This window comes from Pristis pectinata, chromosome 8, assembly GCF_009764475.1.
Source record: "Pristis pectinata isolate sPriPec2 chromosome 8, sPriPec2.1.pri, whole genome shotgun sequence".
Classification (NCBI taxonomy): domain Eukaryota; kingdom Metazoa; phylum Chordata; class Chondrichthyes; order Rhinopristiformes; family Pristidae; genus Pristis; species Pristis pectinata.
Genome location: NC_067412.1, coordinates 22,787,849 through 22,814,984, shown reverse-complemented (window position 1 = coordinate 22,814,984; position 27,136 = coordinate 22,787,849). Strand labels below are relative to the sequence as shown.

The following is a 27,136-nucleotide window of genomic DNA, read 5'->3' as shown; positions in this document are numbered from 1 at the left end:
AATGCAGATTTACCTTGTACTCTTTGTTAAAGAGAATAAAATGAGTTCTGAAATTGCCATTGAATCCACAAATATGATTGAAACCAATTTAGCCTGAAGACAGCAGCTCAGTTGAATGCTATGATTAAGTACACCCCATTGCTCATTTGTAAAATACTGTTAAAATAGAGTATCAAATAGATCGAGAATTAAACTGCAATGAAATAATTTATTCAACGTAAGATGGCAATTGGGACGATATGGATACAGAATTAGGACTAAGTTGTAGTTTAGACTGAATTAGAACAATATCCAAATTGTTAGCCGAAATGATTCAGTCCATCAAATTGTCATGGAACAGGCAGAATGTGCAAATTGGCATGAGTGGATAGAAATATCATCTGTAGTGATAAGCAGCAAGGAAGGCTTCACAGTGAAACTTTGTGGAAACAAATGCACCCAGTGCATAAACTGACCTAAATTTACTAAAGTCTTTTCATTCTCAGCGTATAACTGAAATATAAAACTTATATCAGCAATGGTGACAATGAAACTATCAAAATGTCATAAAATCCTACCTGGATTACTAATGCCCTATAGGAAAGGAAATCTGCAATCCTTATCTGTTATGGTTCCAACCTCAAAGCAATATTGTAGAATTCTTATTTGCCTTTTTGAACTTGCATCACAATCCACTCAGTTCAAGAATGGTAAATGCTGTCCTCATCTAGTGAGTGAATAGAAGAATAAACACTCTTTCCATTGGTCAGTAAATGTTCTGTCAGTTACTGAATTAGCTTCTCCTACACAAAACTTCCACAAGATTTTCAATGGGAAATCATTTTCAGGAATATTTAGTACTTTAATTTCCACTACAATTCAAAAGTTACATAAAGAATAGAGGCCACAAATGATGGACAAACTTCACCAGTACACGAGTTACAAGTCATTTCTTTAAACCTAACTAAAAATATTACCTCTCATCACAAGACTTGCGAAAGCAGCTTGAATCACCACCTATATATTGCTAGTTTACAGTTGGCTTTCTCTTGGTGTCCAGCTGAAATTTGTACTGAGGCTTAGAAATTCCCTTGTATGGCTCAACATTTGTATGCAGCACGAGTGAATTTTATCTGAAAGCTGAGCATCAAATATAATCAGCTACTTTGTGGATGCTTCTGCAAATGGTTAATGGTGCACGTAGTAAAGGTGTTAGGTGTGCACAGTGACATGTGATTGATGTCAATTCTTATGTAAATTCTATCACCCACTTAAAGTTTACAAATTCATAAGACTCAAACACTGAAGCAAGTCGCAAGTTGAGTCTACTATAGTGTTACTTTAAGGGTGTATCCCCACCTGGGCTCTTCCTGGGAGTCCATCAGCTTAATGTTCCTGAAGGTGGGTTCCTTCTTTATCTTTCATCCACTACTCAGCTGTTGTCTTCATGGCTCCCGTCAATCTCTCTCCTGACTCCACGCCAAGTTCAATTATCTCCTAGTCCTATACCAGTCTTGTACCCCAAGCTTTCCTTATATCCTTGGTTATCCCCACCGATTATCTCAATCACCCCTGGCATCCTGTTCACAATCTGATGTTCAACACTCATTGTTCAATCTCGACCCTCCACAAAGGTGAGAGATTGTGGGGAAAGGCCTTTGTGCTGAATTGCTTTGGGATTCATACATAAAGGAATCCCAGAGCCTTACACCATCCTTGGTGAGGTATATCATGGAAGTTTCAGAGAGAGCTAACTTGTGTTTAACATTGATGAATTTCTAGCTCTGGTTGTTCCCTAAGCTTTGCACTTTCTTTTCATACAACCTGGAGGCTTGCTTTTTATTCTCACCGGGAAGAAAAAAAATAGAAATAAAAGATAGGAGCAGGAGTAGGTCATACAGATATTTGAGTCTTCAAAAGACTGATCTTCTAACTCTATGCCATTTTCCTGCACTGTCCCCATATCCCTTGATTCCCTTAAACTCCCGAAATCTTTTGAATAAATGCAATGATAGAATCTCCACAGTTCCCCAGATTGGAGAATTCCAAAGGTTCTCCAACCTCAGTGAAGAACCTTATCCTCATCTTAGTCCTAAACACATTACCCTTTATTCTGAAACTATGCCCCCTGATCATAGCCACCTCAGCAAGGGCAAATGTTCTCTCCACATCTAGTCCATCAAGTCTTTATGAATTTTCCATGAGATCTCTTCTCTGATAATATAGTCCCATTCCTGTTATGTGCACCAAAGTGGATCAGCTCACAGATGATATAATCCATTTTCTAGGTTCTCACTCACTCATTCAGGTTTTTCTTATCCTTTTGAAGCCTCTTGACATCTTTTTCTGTGCATACAATCCAACTTGGTTTAATATTATCAGAAAGCTGGGACATTTGACACTTCATCCCCTCGGCTAAATCATTGAAATCGACCATGAATAGCTGCCCCATTAGTCACAGGAAACTTCCTGTGTGCAACCATATCAAAAGCCCTCCAGAAATCCAAATACTTCACATCCACTGGTTTCCCCTTATCTATTCTGATAGTCATATCCTACAGGAACTCCCAGTCAACTTTCCTTTCATAAATCCACATTGACTTCTCAATCCTATTACTATTTCCATGATGTTTGCAATGATTCCAGCATTTTCCTTACCACTAACATTAGGCTAACATGTCCATAAAGTCACGGAGTCTTGGAGTCATGCAGCACAGAAATGTCCACCACATCCATGCTGACAGTTAAATGCCTCCCTATACTAACCCCATTTACTAGCACTTTGTCTGTAGTTTCTATGCATTAGTGATTCAAGTGCTCATCCAGATACTTCTGAAATGTTGTGACAGTATCAGCCTCCACCCTTCATTCAGGCAGTGTACTCCAGATTCCAACCACCCTCTGGTTGAACTAATTCTCCATCAGATCCCCTCTAGACCTCTTACCCCTTACTCTAAACCTATGTCCACCAATTTTAGATACCTCTGCCATGGGGAAAAGATTCTTACTATCTGCCCTATCTTTGTCCCTTATCATTCCCTATTCTCTTTTTCCCTTGTTTCTTAAATAATGGGATCATGTTTGTTACCCTCCATTCCTCAGAGTCTATAGAAATTTGGAAGGTGATAACGAGAACTGTCATTATCTCCAAAGCTAACTCTTGTAAAACTCTGGGATGTGGATCATCAAATCTAGCTTTCAACGTCACCAGCCTCTTGGGTACTACATTTTGACTAACACTTGGCTCTTTTCATTCGTCATTCTCATTAGACCCTTTTCTATCTGACATGTTTTGTGTGTCCTCTTCAGTCAAGACAAACACGAAGTAATTATTAATTCCTCTGCCATTTCCATATCTCCCATTATAAATTGTCCCATCTCTGTCTATAAGGGACCCACATTTGCCCTATCCAATCCTTTCCTTCCTACATAACTATAAAAGCTCTTACAGTCCATGTTTATATTTCTCACTAGCCTACACTCATATTCTATCTTGCTTTTATTTATCAATTTCATGGTTCTCATTTGATGACTCCTAAAATGCTCTCAATCCTGAGACCAACTGCTATTTTTGGCATCTTTATAAACCTCTTCATTTAACAATATTATTTTAAATTTATCTTTCAGCCACAGATGAAACACTTTTCCTTTGGGTCTTTGTGCCTTAAAGTAATACTATTTTTGCAACTCAAGCATTATTCCTTTAAATCCTATCCATTGCTGGTCCACTGCCATACCTCTCAATGTATTCTCTAATTCAGTCACAACTAAGTCTTCTCCAATACCTCCACAGTTACATTTCTCTAGATTTAAAACCCAAGTTTCCCATTGAACAACCCATTTTCAAACTCATTGTAAAATTCTTCACATTATTATCATTCTTCCAAAAAGCCCATTGATAACAGAATATTTAATACACCCATTTGTGTTTTCCAAAACAGAATCCAAAATAATCTTTCACCAGTTGTTCCTCAACATATTGACCTGCAAAAACACCTTGTGTACATTCCACCTTCCATCATGTTGAACAAGTCTAATCTACATGTAGGTAAAAGCCTCCCATGATTGCTTTGTTATCCTGTTACAAGTGCTTCTAATTTCCTGATTTATGCCATGCCCAATATTACATTCTCTATAAGGTGGCTTATAAATAATCCCCAGCAATGTTTTCTGCCCTTTGCTAGTTCTTAGCTTGACCCAAATTGATTCCAATTCTACATCGTGATTAATCAAGCTGAGATGATTTCTCGTGCACTCATGAATAGAACTAAACTACCCCTTTTCCTTTTAGTCTGCTCTTCCTAAATATTGAATATCCTAGAATATTTAATTCCCATCTTTGGTCATATTTCTGTAATGGTAATTAAGTCCTACCCATTTACTTTTATTTGTGCCATTAATTCATTTACTTTGCTGTGTGTTATGAGCATCCAGATATAGAGCTTTCTATTTTGTCACATTAACATTTCTCTCTACTTTGACCCCCTTGACTATGAAGCTGGTGGGAGCAGATCGTTACTCCTTGAGTAAATGCTGTTGGAGACCTCACAGACTTTGGCAGCACCATCTCACTTGGATGTCACTGGCCAACAGTTGGATAATGGTAACTAGTTGGAGGAGGGAATAAAAGATTAAGTAGGGGAGGTCTTCTGGCAAAGTTGTGGGTTCCTTACAAATGTGTCAGGGTAAGCTTTCAGAGTTTTGGTATATCAGGGATGCAGGTAGATGTGTCTTATATCCATAGTTTGAATTCAGCCTGAACCTAGCTGAAAACTAATCAAGGCTTACGGAGCAGCACAACCCAGAATTCTTTTGAAATTTCATTCAGTCTGAACAAACACTACAAGTAAAATACTATAAAAACAAGAACTACAAATAATATAACATGGGATGTTACAAGAATATATGAAGTCCTACAAAATTCCATGCATTAACACAACCTTTGTACTGAAACACAGCTTTCACCCTTTCACATGTACATCCATCTAACTCTGACTCTGACCACAACTCACTATTTCCATCTGTACAGTCAAACATTCCTGTCCACAGTTTCTTGCAAGCTATCCTTTAACTTCAGATATACCTCAATTGTACAGTTCTCTTCAGATGACTTTGAACTAAACTCATCACAACACTCCCTTGGAGGTATCTATTCCCATGTGCGCAGGGGATGAATCCTGGTTGCAGTTTCTTGCACATTAGCAAAGTTTGCCTTGATGCTTCATTTTCTAATGCAAGAATCACATCCGTAACCATTTGATTGATGCAACTTAGACTTCGATTTTTTGTTTGTTGTACATCCAGGAACTCAGTTTAACGAACCAATCCATTGTTAGTCAGGAAGTATCATTCTGCTCGATATTCAGCCATTATCATGACAAGAATACCTTGATGGTAAAAGTTTAAATTTATCAGCATTCTGGAAGGTAGCTGAATTGGTTTTACTTTGGTAACATTTCTGATACTTAACACTTTTAAGGAGCACTGGGGACAAATCCAGACTTGGAAACACGATTGTTCCTTATGTTTTGACTTGTAAGTTTTGTTGCCAGTCAGATCACAGGAATTCGGTGAAGGAAACAGTTTATTTAGACAATGTGTGAGATCAATGTTTAAATTTCTACTTCTACAGAGATGAAGAAGATATAGATTCTTTGAAAAAGTTTTCTGCATGTTAATTTTATGAGGGCATTTTGTTTTCACTCAGTTACTAATTCCAGTTTTACCATTGGTTTTGTTCAGTGGAGAAATTGATGGTCGGTTACCTGATAAGGCCACGGTTTCACAGTGGCAACTGTAAACAAATCGTATAATTTCTATGGCTTAAGGAGTACAACTTTTAATAAAAGGGCTTTAAAATGTCCCAATAACTTCATGTGTCTGTACAAAAGTCATGAATTTGTAAACACAATGCTATCTTGCTGGAGTTTAATTATTTATAAAAACATGATTGGATCTAGATATAGAGTTGTGTCATTGTGCATTAAATGTCCCGTTGTAAATAGATATAATGATGGCTAAGTTACTCTCATTGTGTCATTTTCTCAATGTAAATGCCAAACCTTTCACAAGAATGCAATCCATTATTAATTTAATCAGGGATCACTTTTGCTGCTTGCCAGTTCACTGATTATTAATATAGATTTTATGTAGCGAGATATACTTTGTTTTGGCTGATAATCTGGTGGAAAAGGTGTTGTGTCAAAATATCATTCTATTTAATGGGCTGGTTGATGAACTTTAAAACTGGCCAATAAATTTTCTGATTGGCTAATTTTATGATCACTAATGAAATAAACCTCCTCCATTTCTAGTTTTATGTCTTAACTGTTTTGGGGAAGCTTATATTATTGTTGTGCAAGTAAGATTTATTAAAAGAAAATCTCTTTACATTTTTGAATGGATTTTACGAGGGAAATGAGTGAGGGAATGAACGATGCTTTATATTCTGCAACAAGAGCAGGAATTGCTTCCAGGTTAGATACAATTGAATAAATGTTGGTATCTTCTCTCAGGCCAGTATCCTGAATATTGAGTTAAATGTGGTTGGATTTGTTAGCTTCATTCACATGCCCAACACCAGACTACTAAAACAAGCACTTAATTCTGAGCTCAGTCACGAGAAGAGATTACCATGTGGAAAAAGAGAAGATTCAAAGATGTGCTCAAAGCTTCCTTAAAGAAATGCAACACCCCCACTGATTCTTGAGAATACCTAGTCCATGACTACTTGAGAAGGTGCATTCAGGATGATAATGAGAACCTCGTATGGACTCACATTTGGAGCACACAGAGACCTTGTGTATGTGACAAAAGCAGCACACCACCTCAAAATCCACTCATCCACTTTGTCAGCCACCAGCAGCAGTATCTGTGGAGGAGTCTACAGCTCCCATATTGGCCCCATCAGCACCTCAGAACCCACAAAACTAGAGTGGAAGCAGGTCACTGTCAATCCTGAGGACTGCCTAAAAGGAAGAAGATCCAGCAGAGGACAAAGCTAGGGTAAAGCCTTCGATCATGTTTGGAGAGAAGTGTTATGCAGGAGAGATATATTTTAACCAAGTGCTCATTCCATGTCTACAGAATTTGGCAGCACTTGGTTTTTGAATGTCATGGCTGCCAAATCGGTTCCAATGTCATAGGCAGTGCATATACACACACATTTATAGTGGCACTTGCATTGGACATTGGAGGTTGCAACATTAATATGTGCTGCATATGTAAATTGTTCAATGCTCCAGCTTCTATTAATCAGATACAGAGAATCACACTCAGAAGATCAAATGGCTTTCAGCAGATGACAATAGTCACCTTCAGAGAACAATGGTCCAACTCAAGGGTATCAGGGTAGGCAAAGACTATCTAACAGTGGTTGTCAAAGGTTGCCAATAAAATGCATTGGCCACTCCATCACAGCTAAAGATACTTCCGGCATCTCCCAACTGATGACCATTATCGAATTACTGTGCCCATTGATGCATTCTATTCCAAGAGACCTCATTGTATGTATTCACTTTTGCCTGAGAACAGACAATGGGACAAACATTCAACTCTGTGAAGATTGCAGACTTCCCCATGCAGCAGGAGCTTTGAAGGGAAATATCTATTTTATGCCAATGGAGGGAAGGGCCACAGCTGGAAGAGATTTCACCCCCCTCACTCTCCAGCTGGTGTGTGACCACTTGCAACCCACTGTTTGGTCAGGATCCAGTGTCCTAGCACTCATGATGATGATTTCATTCTGCAGCAGTCCACTATGCCACCTCTGTTTGAGTCACAGTGACAAACCAAAGATTGAGGGATGACTGCTATCTGCAGAGAATGTAAATGCTGGATGAAGAAGAGATGTGAAGTGGGAGGAAGGAATAGGTTCGAAAATTCTTCATCTTCAATGGTTTCCACATTGCCATCTACTCCAGTATCCACAAGTACCATCTTCTCCTGGGTAGGGGGGGGGGGGGGGGGGGTGGATGGTGCTGGTGGAGATAACATGATGTGATAATATGCTACATTTGCATTTGCCAGTTACTTGTTGCTGTCTCTGACTGTATGTCCCTTCTCCTACAACAGGAAGGAAGGAGCTTCAGTGAAAGTTTGTGCAATCTATCCGAGTGATATGTCTGTATTTGTTGAATAGCTGGCAGTATGTGCAAACTATAGTATATGCTGCAATGTTAAGTTGTAAGGGTGCAGTGGAGCACACACATGTCAAATATACATCTTGTTATAGAGATATTGGTGACTTTTGATAGGTCAGTTTTGGTGGAGAGAGGGTGGTGGTGTGGGAGGGTGGTCTGAGTGGTGCATTTGATGGGGAATGGCCTTTATCACTCAGGAGAGGTCATCAAACTTTCTGTGTCAGGGTTTCTCCAGTTATGACATCTGACACTGCTCACCAAAGTAATCTTCCCCCGCTTCAGAGTATGTTTCAGAGAGGATCCTTTTCCTCTGTAGATGGTCTATTTCTTGATGGCAATCTTACTAAAATAAAAAAAATCCTTTGATTATCCCAAAGAATGTGAAGCAATGTGCACAAAGTTCAGACCCTTCTCTTCTGTTTTACAACATGTGTTAATTCTTCAATTTTCTCCAATAAAAAAATGGCAACTTTCTTTGCTTCATGGCCATTATTTATTTGACAACTTGTCTGACTCATGCTTACAATTCCAGGTTAATGCAAATGCTTGGTCAAATGTTACTGACCGTAAAATTCTACAAGATTTACAATGCAGAGGATGATTTCTGAATGGAGAAAATACATTTGAACTTTTAATACCTTATGTGATACTCTGTAACTGCAACAAATTTATGTTTTAGACTAAAATGATTAACAGTAACCTTGCACTGTACTGCTGCCGCAAAACAACAAATTTCACAACATGTGTCAGTGGTAATAAGCCTGATTCTGATTCTTTTGATGGTTATTTCCAAGGGAGCTGGAATATTAGAAGCTCTCTGTCAAGTGTTGGACTGGATGTCAATCCAGTCCCAAAGCCCAACTAGGGTCATTGGAGTGATCCAAAGTGTCGACTGTTAGATGCTATATATAATTGCCCATTTTACCTCTTGATTTCGAAGCTTTATTGTCAAACTGATGTCAAATTCCAGAAAGTTAACACTACACTCTCTCACAGGATTTAATTTTCCCATACCCGATATTACAGCATTATGGCTGGAAACTGCATCAAGTTGAGAGAAATTAGTAATTGATAGATTTGAAATTACTTACTGCTCTGTTTCTAACTGTAACTAAATATCCAGTTGGAATTGCCAAAGCTATTTCATATGCCCCATTCATAATATCAATAATCCCTGTCATAACATAACTACAGAGCTAAAAGTGTATACTAGAATACAATCATGTGGCACTACAGAGAAATAGGAAGCCAATTTTGATCCCACTTTTGCTCAGGTTAAAGAAATTATTTGGAGAGTTATAAATTATTCCATCCAACTCAGAACATTTGAAATTGTTAAGTGAAATCTTTAACTTAAGATTCAATAGACCGTTAATGTTGTTCAGCCACCAGTGCAAATTAACCAATCAGATTTCCTCCTCCTGTTACTTGTTGGTTACTATTCCACAAATTACTCTTTGTGGAACTCTTTGGTCTCTATCTGTCATAAAACTGTAATTATTTTATGACTGTTTTTAATTCTGTTCCTTTGCTGCTGAATTGCTCTGAATTATTCAACTTCCATATTTTTGGACGATAACTTTCAATGTCTAATAATTAGAGTGTTGAGACTTCATATCAAATACATGGAGTTGTGAACATTGTATTTTTTTGTAAACTTACTTTCTTATTGGCACGATTTGAACTAGATTCTGGTTAGGGCAGGTTTATTCTGGGCTCTGGTTAGGAGCAAACATAAAGCTATGATTGTTATACTAATGAAGTATGTTTTAGTGTAATGAAGAATGGATTATATCCATTACATATAAGCATTCCATTTATATGTTAGGTCAGCTCAGTTTTTATCTATGTTTGAGTTGTGTGATTCTGGTATAAGTTTATTGGGCAGGAATATGAATTATTTTAGGTTGCATGATAAATGTAGATATTAAGATTTATAAGCTATTTCTTACACAGGAACATTAATCTATTGTTCTTTCAAGGGATTAGAATATATAGAGCAAGATTTTTTTGACCCATCATATTCTCGGCGGCATGTGCTATAGTAGTCACCTTCTCTAGTTTTATTGTGGCATAAGGCATTGAAAGACTTCTGCAGAAACTGAGTTAACAATTTCAAAATTTGAATTTAATCCATACTTTAATCTCTCCTGTTAAGCTAAAGTCAAGTTATGACTTCTGTAGCAAAGTAGGGGAGATTTTACAATACTACTTTAACATGTTTTTATGTTAAAATATCATTGTTCAAAATGGCTTATACTCTGCAAAGACTGAAAGGCCATCATGACAAATCAAGTCGAGTTTATTGTCATGTGCACAAGTACAATGAAGTACAGGTACAATGAAAAACTTGCTTGCAGCAGCATCACAGGCACGTAGGGTTCTGACAACACAGAGAACATAAATTATGCATAAATTATACATGACAGTGAAGAAAAAAGACTGTGCTAAACAATCAGAGACAAGTCCATGGTAGTGCAAGAGGTGGTCTTTAGTGTTCTTTTGCTGAGGTAGGATGAGGGTTGTGCAGGTTGGTTCAAGAACCTGATGGTTTTCGGAAAGTAGCTGTTCCTGAACAAATATATTGTGGAATGATGGTTGACAAACCAGTGTTTTAACTTTAATAGAGAGGAAAACTTTTTAATTCCTCAAAGAAAAAGAAGGTGGACTTTATCCCAGAATGAGATCCACAAGAACAATTAGAAGTTTATAGAAGATTATAAAATTGTGAGGGGCACAGATACAGCCCACATCTTTTTCTCGGGGTCAAAATGTCTTATACTAGAGGGCATGCATTTAAGGCGAAGTTCAAAGGAGAAATGCAGGGCAAGTTTATGACACGTAGTGTGGTAGGTGCCTGGAATGCACTGCCGGGGTGGTAGTGGATGCAAAAATGATAAAGGCATTTAAGAGGCTCTTAGATCGGCACATGAATGTGCAGAGAATGGAAGGATATGGATATTGTGTAGGCAGAAGGGATTAATTTAGTTAGCCATTTAACTACTGGTTTAATTAGTTCAGCACAACATTATGGGCAGAAGGGCCTGTTCCTGTACTGTACTGTTCTATGTTGTATTTAATTATGTCTGGTCACAGAGCTGCTGCCAGAAATCAAGCCCTCTGGATGATCCATCATTTCTTGAGTTGAAGGAAGGTTGAGTCATAAACCAACAGATGGAACCAGAGTGCCAGTGATTTAATCTGGGTCTGCAGGCTGGGTATGGGGTACTGACTTTCTGGGTCGACTTTGTCCCAACCGCTGGCTGAGTGTCATTGGAATGGTGTACACTGCTCTCAGTCCAAACTAAAAACAGCATTGAACCCTATTGACACCATTGCACTCCGACTTAGATATCTTCATAGATTGACTGTTCTCGTCTGGCAATAGTCATGGACTTAATACTCAGCAGCAAAATGGCATTGGACACAATCCACCTTCACATCCTTATTGTCCAATTTCCACAGGGCAGAAGGGTTGAATATTCACTCCATTGATGAAGAGTCATTTTTAACTGATGGGGAGCCAGTTAATTCAGTTATATATTCCAGATGTAATTTTTAAATAGTCAATAATACATGCTTTTCTTTAGAGCTCTTCTGTAGTTTGTTCAGCAGCACTAGAAAACATTCCAGAGAAACACCACACTAATGAAGATTAATATTTAATGCATTGTCATGTATTTTTGTGCAGTATCCTTCCACAAAATGCTGTACAATATTGCTGATACAACAAGTTTCAAGTGCAATGTGTTGCTGTTCTGTGACCCGTTCTTCTGACTAATGATTAAGTCTTTTTAATCAAAAGAAAGCACATTGGCACTGTGGATAGCTGGGCATTGTGCCCTTGTCTACTTTTTAAAGCACATTTCACTGCTTCACTTCGAAGTAAGTTGAACAAGTTGTAAAAAGTTGGCACATTGTTACACGCTGTAAATCCCAAAACTGTCTGTATACAAGGTGTATAACATAAAAAGCATTTGGCTGAATCCTTGAATTTTGAAGAATTTCAAACCATGAGATTAATATTCCAATTTTCTAGCAGCCAACCTGGACTGAACTAGCTGGTTAACTAGTTGCTTGTCTACCCTCCCTCTCAGCCAGTAAGTAAGTGGTACAGGATTGATGCATTGCAACAAAGACTACACTTCAAAAATGCTCAGTTGTCTTTTAAGTGCTTTAAAATGTGCTGGGGTCATGAAAGATGCTAAATGAACATATGTTCTCTTTCCTTCATTAAAGAGAACAAAAATAGGTACCCAGCTCCACTTAACCTTTTTAACCATGAGTTTCTTTACTATGATAATATAAATCTTCTTGAAAATATGAACAAAGAATAAGGCACTACTGAAAATTTCATATTTAACAAAGCACAACATGCTAATACAAGATCTTGATAAATTGCAAAGCAGTTTACTAAGATGCATGTTTTGGTCAACACTGCATGCAATGTAAAGTGTTCCAGAGAATTTCAATGGTTGAAGGAGATTTCTACTTGAATCAGGTGTATACTTGTCTAGATTTCACAATGGGATGAATAAAGCTCATGCATGAAAATATAATGCTTGCTTTCTGCATTATAGGACATTCAGTTATATTGTCCAATTTAGAAAATCAGATTATTGAATTTTTGGATATTATTCATTTTGATCATTATTGACTGAATCTTAACTCATTGCATATTGATCATTAAGTTCATATATTCCTCCTCCCAACTTCCTTCTTGCCTTTCCTGAGGAGACTTTCAGTGGAGTTTTGATAGCCTGGAATGTGGCTATCCAGTATATCACTCAAATACTTGCTCATCAAGTTGAGGTGCAATTATCAGCTTTGATTGATCTAAGTATTGAAACCCAACCTGTTCTCATGCACTTTGGAGAGAAATATTTGAAAAGAATGATAAGCAGGATTTCTAGGAGTTTTTATTCTCCCGTTCTAGTGCTGAAGCATTATAAAAGCCACCTCAGGGATTTGTATTAAAATGATGGCCTTTCTGATCTGCTGTGACCTGATAGCACACACTGTACTCACCCACTGAGTTGAAGGATGAAATATTGAATTTCTTTATTCAAACTTTCAGCAACAATTAGCATTAGCTGGCCTGTGCAAATGTTTTTCATGGGACTAGGTAGCACAAATAAAGTACTAAACTGTTTGCTTGTACATATATATATATATATCAATTCTCTTCTAGTTTTGATTTTCCAGTGCCATGGACCATCTTTTCTAAGTGTTGAATAGGGATATTTTTGATGTCTTCTGCCTGTAAAAGGCAAGGGTGACATCTGATCTGGCTGCATTTTCATCAAAACTTACCGGAAAGTACTTTCCCTCAGTTTATCCAGCAGGTATTCTGACCCCAATCAAGCCAGCTAATGAGCAAACCAGCCTTATCTGAGTGCATTGAATCAAGTAGTGCATTGAACCATTTTATTGTTTCTTCTGGTTAATTCCCAAGACCGGAGGGAATGTATGGGAATGTGACCAGCTTCCCAAGTAAATTTCTCCTTTGACTTCAGTGAATTCATGCCAGCTGCTAACTGGTACAGTTCACAATGAGGTTTGTGTAAACTTCCCAACCATTAGTTGAGAGAGGTTATCAATCCCCGAAGAGCATTGGCTACAATACAAGACGCTGTCTTGCTTCACAGGGAAGGAAGACCTTGTCTGATCCCTGCACTGCTTCTGGACTGGCATTGGTGTCACTGTGGTTAGGTTGGGCAAGAATTTCCCTCTTTTGCAATTTCCTGAGGAAATTTGGTCCTGTAGTAACATACAAAACGTGTATATATCTTACTAAATTCAAAAGCTGAAAAAAAATCACACAGAAACTACTGGAAATACTCTGCACGTCAGGTAGCATCTGTGGGGAGAAACAGATTTAATGTTTCAGGTCAATGAATGTTCGTCAGGTGACAAGTTATTGAGCTGAAGCTTTAAATCTTTTTCTTCGTTCACAGATGCTGCTGACCTGCTAAAGGTTTTCAACATTTTGTTTTTATTTTAGATTTCTTCAATCTCCTGTATTTTGTTTTTGAGTCGTAAAAGTCTCAGTGCTAAGCTTTTGCATTTAAATGAATGTAAATAACTAACTGTATAGAAATGTTGTATTCAATTAGTACTTTGGATATAGTAATAAACTATTTTGTTTAATTCCCGAACACACACATTTCACTGCTTTGCACAAAGGCATTATAAAAATAAAGAATCTAGAGGTTTTTTTTCTCTTTCAAGTTAAAGGAATTAGCACTTTTGATCAATAATGTTTATTGGGTTTTATTTTTCTTTACTGCCTTGGATTGTAATGTAAAAATAGACTAAGAACTTACTGAAATGGTTTATGATGATCTGAATTAAAGGTAATAAAATATTTCAAGATGATTCCAACAAATGTCATTTCACAATCTGATTTTATGTGACCTATAGCAGATCTCATCTTGGTGACACCTGACCTTTACATCAGTTCCCTTTTCTTAGTTCCATCATGTCATCCTAAAATCCAGTAACTGCCAGTCTCTTTTTGAAAAAAAGATATTACAGAAAAAAAAGATCTCACAGTTCCACTGTCCTTTAGTTCTTATATGTTGCAATGTGTTGTGTATGGTTTGTCACTCACCTATTTTGTAAGTTATTTTCTTCTGGTGTTTAAGCGCCTGAGGACAGAGTTTTTCTAACTGAGAGGATGTCTGTACCGACACCGATTCATCACAATTTAACTACTAAAAGATATATCAGAGCATCTTGCAGGTTACTGAGCAAGTGAGAGATTTTACTTGCATATTGAGGGGATTAGATACTCCTGTGAATAATGGCCAATTTAAACAGAATTTGATATAAACTTGTTTTCAGGCCCAAAATAGAAGGCTCACTGTAAGCTGGAGATCCAAGACTCACCTAAAAATGTCAATGTTTGAAGAGGAGAGGCGAAATGATGGTCAACATTCAAAGCAAAGGATTAAACTTGGGTCTGCTGTCTCAATGGCAGAAGTCCTTGGCTCAGTCTTGGCAGCAGATATGGAGGAAAATGGAGGGTTGATGAGCAGAGGCCTCCAGTAGCTTCTGGATTAGGTGAAACACAGTTTGCCTTGAAATTGGGTTTCACCATTCTTTAGTGCACTAAACCATCAGTGGGTTAAATTCGGGTCCTCCATACAAAATTATGACATTTCCTGCTGCATACTATGGCTGCTTTGGTTCAGTGTGAGGTAACTATGAGGTAATTGCCACGAGGGAGACTCAGTATGCCAGGAGAGATCAGGAGACTCAAGATGACCAACATAAGAAGAGAGACACAAGAAACTGCAGATGCTGGAATCTGGAGCAAAAAAAAACAATGGAGGAACTCAGCGGGTCAGGCAGCATCTGTGGAGGGAAATGGACAGTCGACATTATGGGTTGAGAGCCTTCATCTGGACCAGGGTCTTGAGCCATAACATTGACTGTCCATTTCTCTCCACAGATGTTGCCTCATCTATTGAGTTCTTCCAGCATTTTACTTTTTGCCCAACATAAGAACCCGACAGGGGCTAGCTCTAGAAGTCTTTCAAGGTTTGAGAAGTGCCACTCATTCAAGGGGTCCCTTATATTCTGAGGGGGCAATTCCTGCCTCCTCAGCATACCTGGGTGATGAGGCTTTGAATGTTAAGCTGAGACTGAGCCCAATAGCTGCCTTTATCTTCCTCCCTGTCTTGCTCCTGGTGCTCACCAGATTCTACCTCGTATCAGACTCTGAGTCCTTATGTTGCTCTTCCTCTGGCCTCACCTGGTGCCTTCAGCTGTCTAGGTTGTGCAGGACACAGTGCACTGCAATGAAGTCTCATTATTGCAGGGCGTCCTGAACCAATGCAAGCAACGGAATCTCATATTTAGAAGACCCGTGCTGTTTTCCACAACAATTCATGTACTTGCTTGGCTCTTGTGTCTACTGTGGTAGGAGTGTGAATTGGTGTGAGGAGAATAGAAGTAGGAGAGAGCCTCTGTACCTGAGGATCCGTCCCTCCTGGTAACCACTGTCTGGCAGTGCAGACACCCTCAGAGTTAAGGTCTCATGTGCTTCCCTGAAATGTGGCATTAATAATGAGGAAATCTTTCTGATCCACAATTTTCTGCACATTGAGGGAGTGGAATTCTTTCTTCTTGATGGAAAAGTCCATGTTACTAGTGGGAATTCTAATAGGTATATATATATGTAGCCAATGTCTGCCAACACTCACAGGAAGCCAGTAATACCAGCAAATCACAGTGCCCAAGATTCCACTTTGCCCTCACTGAAAACAAAGGAGATGAAATCATTTCTTTGTGAATATGGGGTCTGGGTCACAAGGCAGGGATCTGCTGGGAACACTTAAAAAGATCCTGTGGTAAGGAAGCTGAGAGCCAATGTTACCTTGTATTCCAACATGAGAGCAGAATGGGCTGGAGGACGTAGCCAGTGATCTTCCCATGGCACTTCACACATCTCAGTGTTAATCCTTGAAAACCTGAGCCTACATATACTGTATATATACGTTGTTGATCAGAGAGGTTGAGGAATGGTGTAATGTCACTGATGACAATCCGAGTATAGGCTTTTCACTGATGAGGATATCTTTGCCTTCTGGTTTGAGTTCCCTGACCCATTCTGGTGGCTAGTCATGACCATGATGACATGTCCAACAGTGCTGGACTGAAGCACTCATTGCTCATCTGCCAATGCCAGCAGATTCAAAATAATATAAGAACACAATAAATTGAAGCATTATGATCCCTCGTTCCTGGTCTACCATCCAATAAGATCTCAGCAGATTTTGTTTTACATCAACATTATTTAACTACACCACTTGTTTCCTTTAACAAACTTAAATCTGTGTCTTGAATAGACTGAAGTACTGACCATCCACATTTCTTTCAGGGAGAGAATTCAAAAGATTCACTACATTCTAGGTGAAGGTTCTTCTCTCTTCAGTCATAAATAGCCAACTCCTTATTTTGAGACAGTTCTAGATAGCCCAATAAGGGAAACATCATCCTTGAATCCACTCTGTCAAGCCTTGTGAGAATTTTGTGTGGTTCAATTAGCTCATCTCTATTTCTCTGCAACTCAAGAGAGCGGAGGCCCAGTTTACTTAATCTCTCTTCAAAGTGTAAACTCGCTATCTTTGGAATCAATGCAGTGAACCTTCATTGAGTTCCCTTTATTGCAAATATATTCTTCCTTTGATAGGGAGATTGGACCTATACATGATATCCCAGGTGCTATCTCATCAGGACCCTCTATAAGGACCCTTTCAAACAGCAGGAGAAGTGACAAACTAGCACAATGTTCATCTGGTCAGTCTGAGACTGTTTTGCTGTAGTGATAGGTTGCACCGCTGAGATTGCAAGTTAGGATCTGATATGGGTTTGTGAGAATAGTGACTTAACTACGTTGCAGCAGAGGTTGGGAAAATATCGGATGTATTGGTGAGGATCAAGCATGCAATCCAATTTTTGCTCAGGTCAATATTTCACTCAGAAATGATCATTATCAGGACCTCCTTCAAGCAAAAGCAATTTTTACGCAATTAGTGCCAATAAAACTTGCACTAATCAGTCCAATTTCCAGGCTCTTGATTCCAGAGGAAGGAAAGAAAAATTAAAGATTTGGCTACCAGTTGTTCAGCAGTCTTCAGCAATCCATTTAAGGACTATAGCTTAAGCTAGTATATAACAAGTAAAATGTTACAATATATGCACATTTTGCACAAGGATCCTGGAAAAGGTGCAGGACCCTTATTTACAGAGTAAAAATGATTTGGCAATAATGTTAGGTTGCTGTCAGGTATGTCTAAAAATCCATAAGAACCAAAAGGATACTTGCTTTTGATGTAAAGCACAGGTTGCCAGTAATAATTGAATATTATTAGTTTTCTGAAAATATGAAATGAATGTAAGTTGTGGCTGTTGTTGGAACATCCACCCCTGTTAATTAATTCTAGTTTATTTATATTGGCTAACTTAAGTGCATTCATCAAATTCATCAGGGATGTTATCACCTTGATTGCAAAGTTTCCCATTACCCGTGGAAACAGCAGGGTTGGTGGAAGAAAAATGCAGCTGATTTTAATGGTTTGGATTGCTCTGTCCTCTGGTTGGCCTGGAGGCCTTGGAAATTGACTACATTTATAGTACTCAGCCAAAACCAATAGCAAGCAGGTTCTCCACTGCCATTCCATACATTAAGACTTTTTAATCATAGCTGAGTTGTACCTGGGAGGAATTTTCACAAAGGAAGGGAAGCTAAGTTGGAAAGAAAAACTAATTTGCCTTGTGTACGTTCAAGAATAGAAAGGAAAGGATGCTAAATTGTCTGCTATCCCTTATCGTTACTGGCCTGCAGAATGATACATTTAGAGAACATGCAATAGTAATAGGAAAAAAAATGAAATATTTAAATCACAATGCAGTGTATTTTTACCAAATTTAGAGTAATGCTTAAAGCTACTATATATTCAATTGTAAGTTCTGGTAGCATGTTTAGATATTATTCTACAAGCAGCTGTCATTATCAGGACAAACCATGAAAGTATAATTTTGGTGATTTCTTAATGCTGCCCAAGACCAAGGAGAAATATACATCAATCATATTATTATAACATAATTCATTGTCTCCTGCCTGTTTTTCTTATATATGGTCTCCATTGTGATGTTTCCAAATTTGACAAGGTGTTGCTGATAGCTAGGTTGTGGTGAAAATCTCACAATTATGTGATATCACATGATGAGAATGTTTGTTTATATAAGTGAGATGTAATACTTTAGATGTGCTCTGCTTTTTGATTTACTACATTTTGTATTTTCTGTTTGCATTATTTTACCAGTATGCATCACACTGCACTTTGTGTCAAACTCTAACAAGCAATTCCTGTAGTATACTGTAGCTTTGTTGCATCTCCTTTCTTTACCAGATCTATTTCTAACTGATCCTACCTCCTTTTAATTACAGTTACGGAAGAGTTTATGCTGCAGACCCCTACCACCACACACTTGCTCCAGCAGCCACCTACGGCGTTGGTGCCGTGGTAAGCTTCACTTAATTCAGTAGTTTTCTTTCATTTTGCTTCACTCCTGCATGTGTTTTTTTTTCATCTCCACTAGCATATCCTCAGTTTAACTTAATTGAATTTGTCTCTGGTGCTAACAGCAGCTAAAATGCCACATTAATCCTTCCAGTAAACTTGATGAATGTCTTAATTTCTTGGCAATGTAGTGCATGTAAGTTATTATATTTCTAATTTTGTGAGCATCACCTAGCTGAACGTTTGGCTTAATGGAATAATTAGTCATTTTGATAATTAAATCCATCACTTTGTTTCAGAATGCTTTTGCACCCTTGACTGATGCCAAGACTAGGAGCCTTGCTGATGATGTCGGTCTCGTTCTTTCTTCATTGCAGGCTAGTATATACCGAGGGGGATACAGCCGTTTTGCTCCATACTAAATGACATACCATTAAATCTTCTGCTGGGGAAAAAAAGAAGCTTTTCCAAGGCCTGGGTATTGCAATACATGCAGTAGTGCACCATTATAGCAACTCTAAAAAGAGGAAAAATACTACATTTTTTTAATCTTATACCTCAGATATTTTGTTCTGTGTATTTTAATAAGTGGGTTTTGATTTCTGAAAGTTACATATTTGATTATTGGCTAAAGCAACTGCTTTTCTTATGGTGATGAAGTCTTTGAGATGTAAGAACTATGAAAGCCACAATCACTGAGACACTTATATGTGAAGATGCAGAATAATAATCATTGGGATTCTCACCTGTTTTGTAGGAATGTAAGTGACTAAATTGGTCATTTTTCTTCATTTCAATTTTGTTTGCTTTAAGAAGGAGGGAGGGTTAAGGGAAAGGGTGTTAATCTGCATAAACTAGATTTGAAAGAGGGCACCACTGCACCAAGTATCTTTGCTATCAATTGTCTTAAATTATTCACTATTTGTTCAAGCCAAAGGTTATGTTTTTGGATGTTTCTCAGCACTTGTACATAAGGTTTCAGTAAGGGCATCCATTCAATTCCAAGATACTCCACCAGGCAGTATTCAGCAGTTCAACCATAGATAGGTCTATTTAAGTAAATCTGCTAGTTAGGCCATCAATGAACATTCTTTTTATATTACTTCCGGTATATAAATTATTGATATCATTGCTGACTTTTGTATTATGGGAGAGAAAACATTCAAAAAATGGTAATAAAGCATTGTTTATATTTTTCTTTTTTCAGAAGGAAAGTAATAAACTAGATTCTTTGTACCAGTAAAGTGTATAAATAAATTTCAAATAGTGCAGTGGAAATGCTCAGTTATAGATTACACAGCCTATGATGTTTTAGAATTAGCATAGTAGATCAACTGTAAGCTGTATCATTTTTATGGAATACATGATAATCATATTCAGATTTATATAAGCATTTTACAAGTATTGCAATCATTAAGTGTAGATAATCATGGTATTTTCGTCGGCTTGGTACTTTTGAGACATGACTGTTTTGTGTAAACAAACGGCAATTTTTCATCGCTTGACAGCTCGCGTTATTTTGTTACGTTATTTTCTGAGGAGGCCTTTTATTTTTGGACTAGACTGAATAAAAAGCATTCACAATAAAAGAAGCATTCTACGTACAATGCTTTGAATAAATCACAAAAAATTCGAAAGTCAATTCCGCCTCTGGGCCGTTTCAGTGTTAAAAGTGCAATGTGAGCAAGTTGTCGGGTCAGCTTACTTGAGCGTCCTTGAAAAATTGCAGCTTGTCTGTGCAGATGCTAGAATCCGTTCACTTTGTCCTGTTGAACAGTACCTAAGTTGGGGTGTTTGTCACAGATCTCCTTGTTTTTTGTAATAATGCAGCTTAAAAACTTTTTCCTCTGCCTTTTTGCTGCAACTCTTAGTTATACTCCTCATGTGTACTGTGTGCGCTTCCTGGCGTACACCTTAGTAAATATCAATCCACAAGCTGTGATATACCTATGCGATTAAAAACCTGCTGGAAAGTGTTGTGGCCAGGCTTTCTCTTTGTCATCGTATGTGCATGCAGTATGATCAGTTGAACAATAACCATCAATAAAATTTCACAATATTGGAAATATTGCTACTGTCGCTTCGTTTTTTTTCCAATTATGGGATATCATCAAATGTTATTTAATTTATGATTGGTTCCTATTAACTGGAGTGCATGTAAATTTTTTTTACCACTTGTTTCAATGTAGGAGAGAAATCAAAACTTTCTAGCCTGGAAATGCAATCACACATTCACTTTTTTTCCCAACCCATACAATCAAAAATGACAATGGAACACCATTGTGACTATTTTTGTGTCAAATTCAGCCTCTGGAAATTCCACAGAGCACTACTTGTTGCTCAACACCCTTGCCCTAGTGATGCAATTTGCAAGTAAGCTGTGGGATGACAATATTCCACTTGCAAAGTTCTTGGGAAATTAAGATCCAAGGTGTATAACAGAAAATGCTGGAATTACTCAGTAGGTCAGGCATCATCTGTGGAAAGGGAAACGGAGTTAATGTTTCAGGTTGAAGATCCTTTGATATTAAGTCATGTTGATCTGTGAAGTGACTGACTTGAAGAGGTTATGCCTGGAACAGCCAAATTTTCATAATAAATCTGCAGAGGGTACAACACTATTGAAGTTGGCTTCCTGGTGTATGTCCTATTCCAGCAATGGTAAGTTCTCTTTTTTTAAAATTCTCTTCAGAAATCCCTCTGTTCCACAACCCCCATCTCAACCCTCACACCTTTGCTGATCACCAGCAGAAGTTCTAATTAGGCCTCTGGTTGCACGTCCTCCCACACCCACCTCCTGCTACCCCCACTCTTTAGACAAGATACAAGATTATTATTTATTATTTATTTATTATTTATTAGTCACATGTACATCAAAACACACAGTGAAATGCATCTTTTGCGTCGAGTGTTCTGGGGGCAGCCTGGAAGTGTTGCCACGCTTCCAGCACCAACATAGTATGCCCACAACTTCCTAACCCGTACATCTTTGGAATGTGGGAGGAAACCGGAGCATCCAGAGGAAACCCATGCAGACATGGGGAGAATGTACAAACTCCTTACAGACAGTGGCTGGGATTGAACCTGGGTTGCTGGTGCTCTAATAACATTACACTAACCGTTACACTACCGTGCCTGGAAATAGGCTAGATGGTCAGCCTTTTCTTTGGGGTACGGGAGTCCAAAACAAGAGGTCATAGGTTTAAGGTGAGAGAGGAAAGATCCAGAGGAGTCCTGAGGGGCAGGCTTTCCACACAGAGGGAGGTGAGTGTGTGGAACGAGCCGCCAGAGGAAGTGGCAGAGACAGTGGAAGTGACAGCCCCCCTTCTGGAATCACTGTGCCTACAGCAGACCCACAGCCAAAACAGTTGTTGGCATGCTGCATAATGACTCTTTAGCACTCTTTTAATAGTGCCAAAGAAGATATTGGCCACTGTAGGACCGATCCCCCTAGTTTCCTGCATCTTAGAGTGCCACAGGCACCGTTGTGACATAAAACAACTGTTTCTGTAAGCCTAATGGTCTGAACTGGGGGCATGGCGATCCCCATTTTCACAAGTAGGCTCAAGTCACACTTGAAGATTCCAGCCTCATTTCCAAATCACCATTAAACAATGGACGTTGCTAGGCATCTCCAAGCAGACATCAGTGAGCCAGTTTTGGGCATTGAGTCTTTGGGTCTGACAGCAGCCTTTGGCTAGATCTCGTGGATGCAAAAAATTAACAGTGATTGTGATGATTGGAAGAGGGAGAAACTGATCAGGGAATGAGGGGTAATTCAGAGAAGACTGAACATAATTGAATCCTGCCATCACCAGTTCTGCTTTCAGTTCTGAACCTTTTAGCAAGCTTACCTTTGTGAAAGCAGCTTGAACAATTGGACCCAGAACAAATCAATTTTGCAATGGATGCCTCACACAAGGCTGAAGTCTCTTATTTGCAGATGAAAGCAACCGGGCTATAGCTCCCTTGGTTTTGCCCTCTGTATGCAGGTGCCACCTGGCAGCTTGCACTTAATTCCTTCAGTAATGTTGGTATTTCTATGCTCGGTATGGATTTGGCAAGAACATGCCCCATGCACAGGCCTGCGCCATGACAAGGAAATAAAAATGGAATCATGAACACAGTTGACATACTAAATATTCATTGGGTTCCTCGAAAATAAACAGGTCAATTACTCCATTGGCTTTGTTATTAGATCTTCTTTTATCCTTCAGTCAGAGTGGGTCCCCAAGCATGACTCACCATTGAAATAACCACTGGATGTTACCAGAGGAACTGAGGGAGAAAAACGAGGAACTCAACCCTCATTTGGTGCAGAGACAGTGTTGGGTCTCCATGCAGGTTAAAATGTAGAATCCCCAAAGCAAAGGACAAAATCACCCTGGATCCAACATGCTCCCCTGGGAGCTGCCGCCTCTGCTCCTCACCTGCGCTTACTATTTGCAGATGCAGAAGTTGGATGAGCTGACCATTCGTACCCAACAGTATAGCAGAGCAGGATCCTTACTGTCAGTTGGCCTCAGGCAATGTATTCTTGTCCTAACCCTAGCCGTCAAAAGCTGTAAAAGATTTAACAGTATTTAAATATCTCTGACACTCAGCATCCTATAAGAATTATTCAAATGGATTTAAATGATGAAAAATAAATTAAGTAGAAGCATATTAAAACGCTAACAAAAAATTGAAAATGGCAAAATAAGCAAAGCTTGTTTCTACACTTAGCTACTTCTCAGGATGGATGAAACTTCCTGTTATATGGCCTTGACCTTCCTGCCTCACTTGTGTCTGGCACAAAGCTGAGAGCTAGATCTGGACCCACTCCAGCACACCACTACTGGGTTCAATGGCAAGTCCAGCAATGGAGCAGCAATGCGCCATCATCTGGCCTCCAGTTAGTTTCAGACTTCTGTTTTTGGCTGGGAATATGGGGAATCCAAAGCATCTCTGGGAACTAAAGGCTGACAGTGGGTATGATCTGGCCCAATGTGCAAGGATAAAAGATGCAGAAAGCCAGCCTTATGAGCCATTAGATGGAGAATGCTTCTTTGGTTTGATTAAGAGGGATGATCAGATCACACACTTCATGAACTTGCGAAGTCTTGTCAGAATGGGCTGGGCCAGAGCACAGAGAAATGGCAGAATTCCTTCAAAGAGATGATTGTGAATGCAGAGCAAAGTTGGAAACCTTAAAATTTGATTGAGCAAGACAACCAAGAAATATAGTATCTCATAAAAAAGAATGGCATAATGAGGCTCTGAAGAAAATGTCACAAACTTAAAATGAATTTGATATCAAAAGACATGCTGGGAGTGTTCAAAAATCAGAATGGCAAAGAATTTTTTAAAATTGAAAACAGAAAGAGAATTGGAATATAATAATAAAGGGCCATTGAAAAGATTCAGAGTGGCTCAACCAGAATGATTGAGGAGATGGAGAGATTAGATTACATAAACTGGGTGTGTTTGCTTAGAAGAGAAGAGGCTGAGAGGTGATATGATTTCTGCATTTAAGATACTCAAGAGACAAGATAATGCAGAACATATCAAAGTGACTCACCCTATCCAGAACAGTAACACCAGATGTCGAAGCTTGAAGAGGCAAGAATTCAAAACTAAACACACAATCATTAATTCAATGAATAAGAACAAAGAAATGTTTGTAGTTAGGATTTTGAATGCACCATTACAAAAGCATAAATACAATGATTGGTGATGGGGAAGTTCAACAGTGAGGTACAATTCACCACATTACTAAAAAAAACATCCGCCTCTCTGTTAGTAACCTCTCAAAGTTATTACCTTGATGTAATCCAACCCATCAGCATAAATCAATTGCTGGATTTACAATACAGAAGTCAATTAAACTTATCCTATAAAGTTAGGGCTGGTATTTAACAAAGTAAAGACATTGTTAATGGGGAGATTTATGTTTCCACTGACCCTCTGCTTTGAAACCATTTTACAATCAAATAATATCATTGAAAATTGAAAAAAAAACTGCAGATGCTGGAAGTCTGAAATAAAAACAGAAAATGCTGGGGACACTCAGCAGATCAGGCAACATCCATGGAAAGAGAAACAGAGTTAAGGTTTCAGATCGAAGTCCTTGATTTAGAACTGGCAAAGGGAAAAAAAAAATTGGTTTTAAGTTGCAGAGAGGATGGTGGTGGGATGGATAGGTCAAAGGTAACATTGCTGATAGAAAGAGGCGAGGGTTGCCATGGGGATAAACTGCAAATAAGGTCATTTGGTCGATGAGTAAATGGGGGCAGTTTGGGAGAAAAAACCTGAACAAAGGAACACAAAGGCTATGGAATGAGGTTTGCCACAAAGACAGAGCACAAACAAAGGAACACAGGAGTTACAAAATGCAGAACTGTAGGATACACCCAACAGGTCAGACTGTGCTAATGGAGAGAGGAAAACTGAGCCAATATCACAGAATGACTGGCCAGTTCTGATAGAGACAGAGAAAGCAAGTTACCTGATATTGATTTTCTTTCTCCATCAGCACAGCCTGATCTGCTGGTCATGACCTGAAATGTTAACAATGCTTTTCTTTCCACAGATGCTGCCTGGTCTACTCGGTGCTTCCAGCATTCTCTGTTTTTAAAATAATACTTCTGTATTTGCAAAGTAATACAGTGTCAAAGTCTGCAAGTCCACTCAAAGCTTCATAACCAGACTTCATGCTGATTCCACAAGCTACATTATTTCTTTCATGTATTACAAAATATATGGCATTTGTTTGCAGGCAGCAGATAAATTTATTAAAGCCATCTGAACCCTGGGCAGAATGCTGACTAATTCATTGGTTTATGAGGTATTTTACATAGGCAGAAATGACACATGCACAAATTCAGTGTTATATTAATAAACCTCAATTAAATAATCAAGCATCCAAGCTACTACTTTGCTGACCACATCAACTCCTTAAATTTTATTGGTTAAGGCTATTGTTTACATCATTCACCAGGGTGCCAAAAGCCAAGTTGAAATTGCTAGGCTATTATTCATTCATATTCCTAGCAACTTGCAGCACAAAATTAATTGGTGTAGAAAGGTGAGGCCAAAAATACAACTCAGGGCACTCGCTGGGTCATTACTTTGGTTACAGCTCCTGAGTAATTGAAGATATGTAAGCAAAGCATACTTGTTCACTGTGTTTTCCATCATGGAGTGTTTTGGTCATGACTTAGTTTATTGTAGACTAGTTGATATGAATTTAATTCTGCGATTAATCAACAATTCCATTATTGACATGTCTGGTGATTAAGAGGAATCTAAAAGACAAGCTAAATAGACTGTGGTCCATTTTCAACTAATTCCTGTATCCGTACATCTGAATGGGAATTTTTTTCTTTTTCCTGACTATTGCAGCCAGTGAATTGATATTCTCTGCAGGCAAAAGAATTAGAAATATCAATTCGATGTGTGAAACAGTCAAGGATCGGAACACGCCACCTGGTCCATTAAAACATATTTGCATGCGACTAATAACTCCAAAAATTTGTTCTTTATGATTAAAACCTAAATGCATTATACTTCCCTGACAGGTATTCCAGTGGGAACTTGTGGGAATCTATCCTGAAGCACTTTTATCAAGATTCCATTGAATATTTACGTACTTGTTCAGGAACTCTTCCGGTGCTGTGACCTGTAATTATTGCTCAACCAGCATCACTAACATGGATCATATTGTCATTAGTCACGTTAATGTCTGTGGGACCCCATATACAAAATGACTGCTGTGTTTCCTTCTAGTACAACACTGACCACATTGCAAATGCACCTTATTGACTGTAAAGCATTTTAGATTGTTCTGAATGGTGAAAAGCCCAACATAAATGTGTGTTCTTTCCTTCAATAGAGAACAAATTTAGAACATATGATGCTGGGTGACACTTCCCACATTTTTGAATGATTTAGGATTCCATTCAGCTCATTATGCCAGCAACCGGAGCAATCCCATCAATCCCA

At 38.5% G+C, this 27,136-nt stretch overlaps 1 protein-coding gene across 14 annotated transcripts in view; it reads left to right on the top strand.

The window, feature by feature from the left end:
* Nucleotides 1-21,202, top strand: part of rbfox1 (RNA binding fox-1 homolog 1) — a 1,151,227-nt gene extending 1,130,025 nt beyond the window's left edge. For 11 of the 14 annotated variants that reach the window (XM_052021433.1, XM_052021437.1, XM_052021440.1 and 8 more), the window contains 2 exons: nt 19,081-19,156; nt 19,531-21,202. In XM_052021433.1, coding sequence (XP_051877393.1) covers nt 19,081-19,156; nt 19,531-19,579 — 125 coding nt within the window. In that variant the 3' untranslated portion in view covers nt 19,580-21,202. Of the gene's footprint in view, nt 1-19,080; nt 19,157-19,452 lie in introns of all 14 variants that reach the window. The other 3 variants (XM_052021432.1, XM_052021438.1, XM_052021434.1) reach the window with 2 other exon arrangements.
* Nucleotides 21,203-27,136: the final 5,934 nt, after the last annotated feature.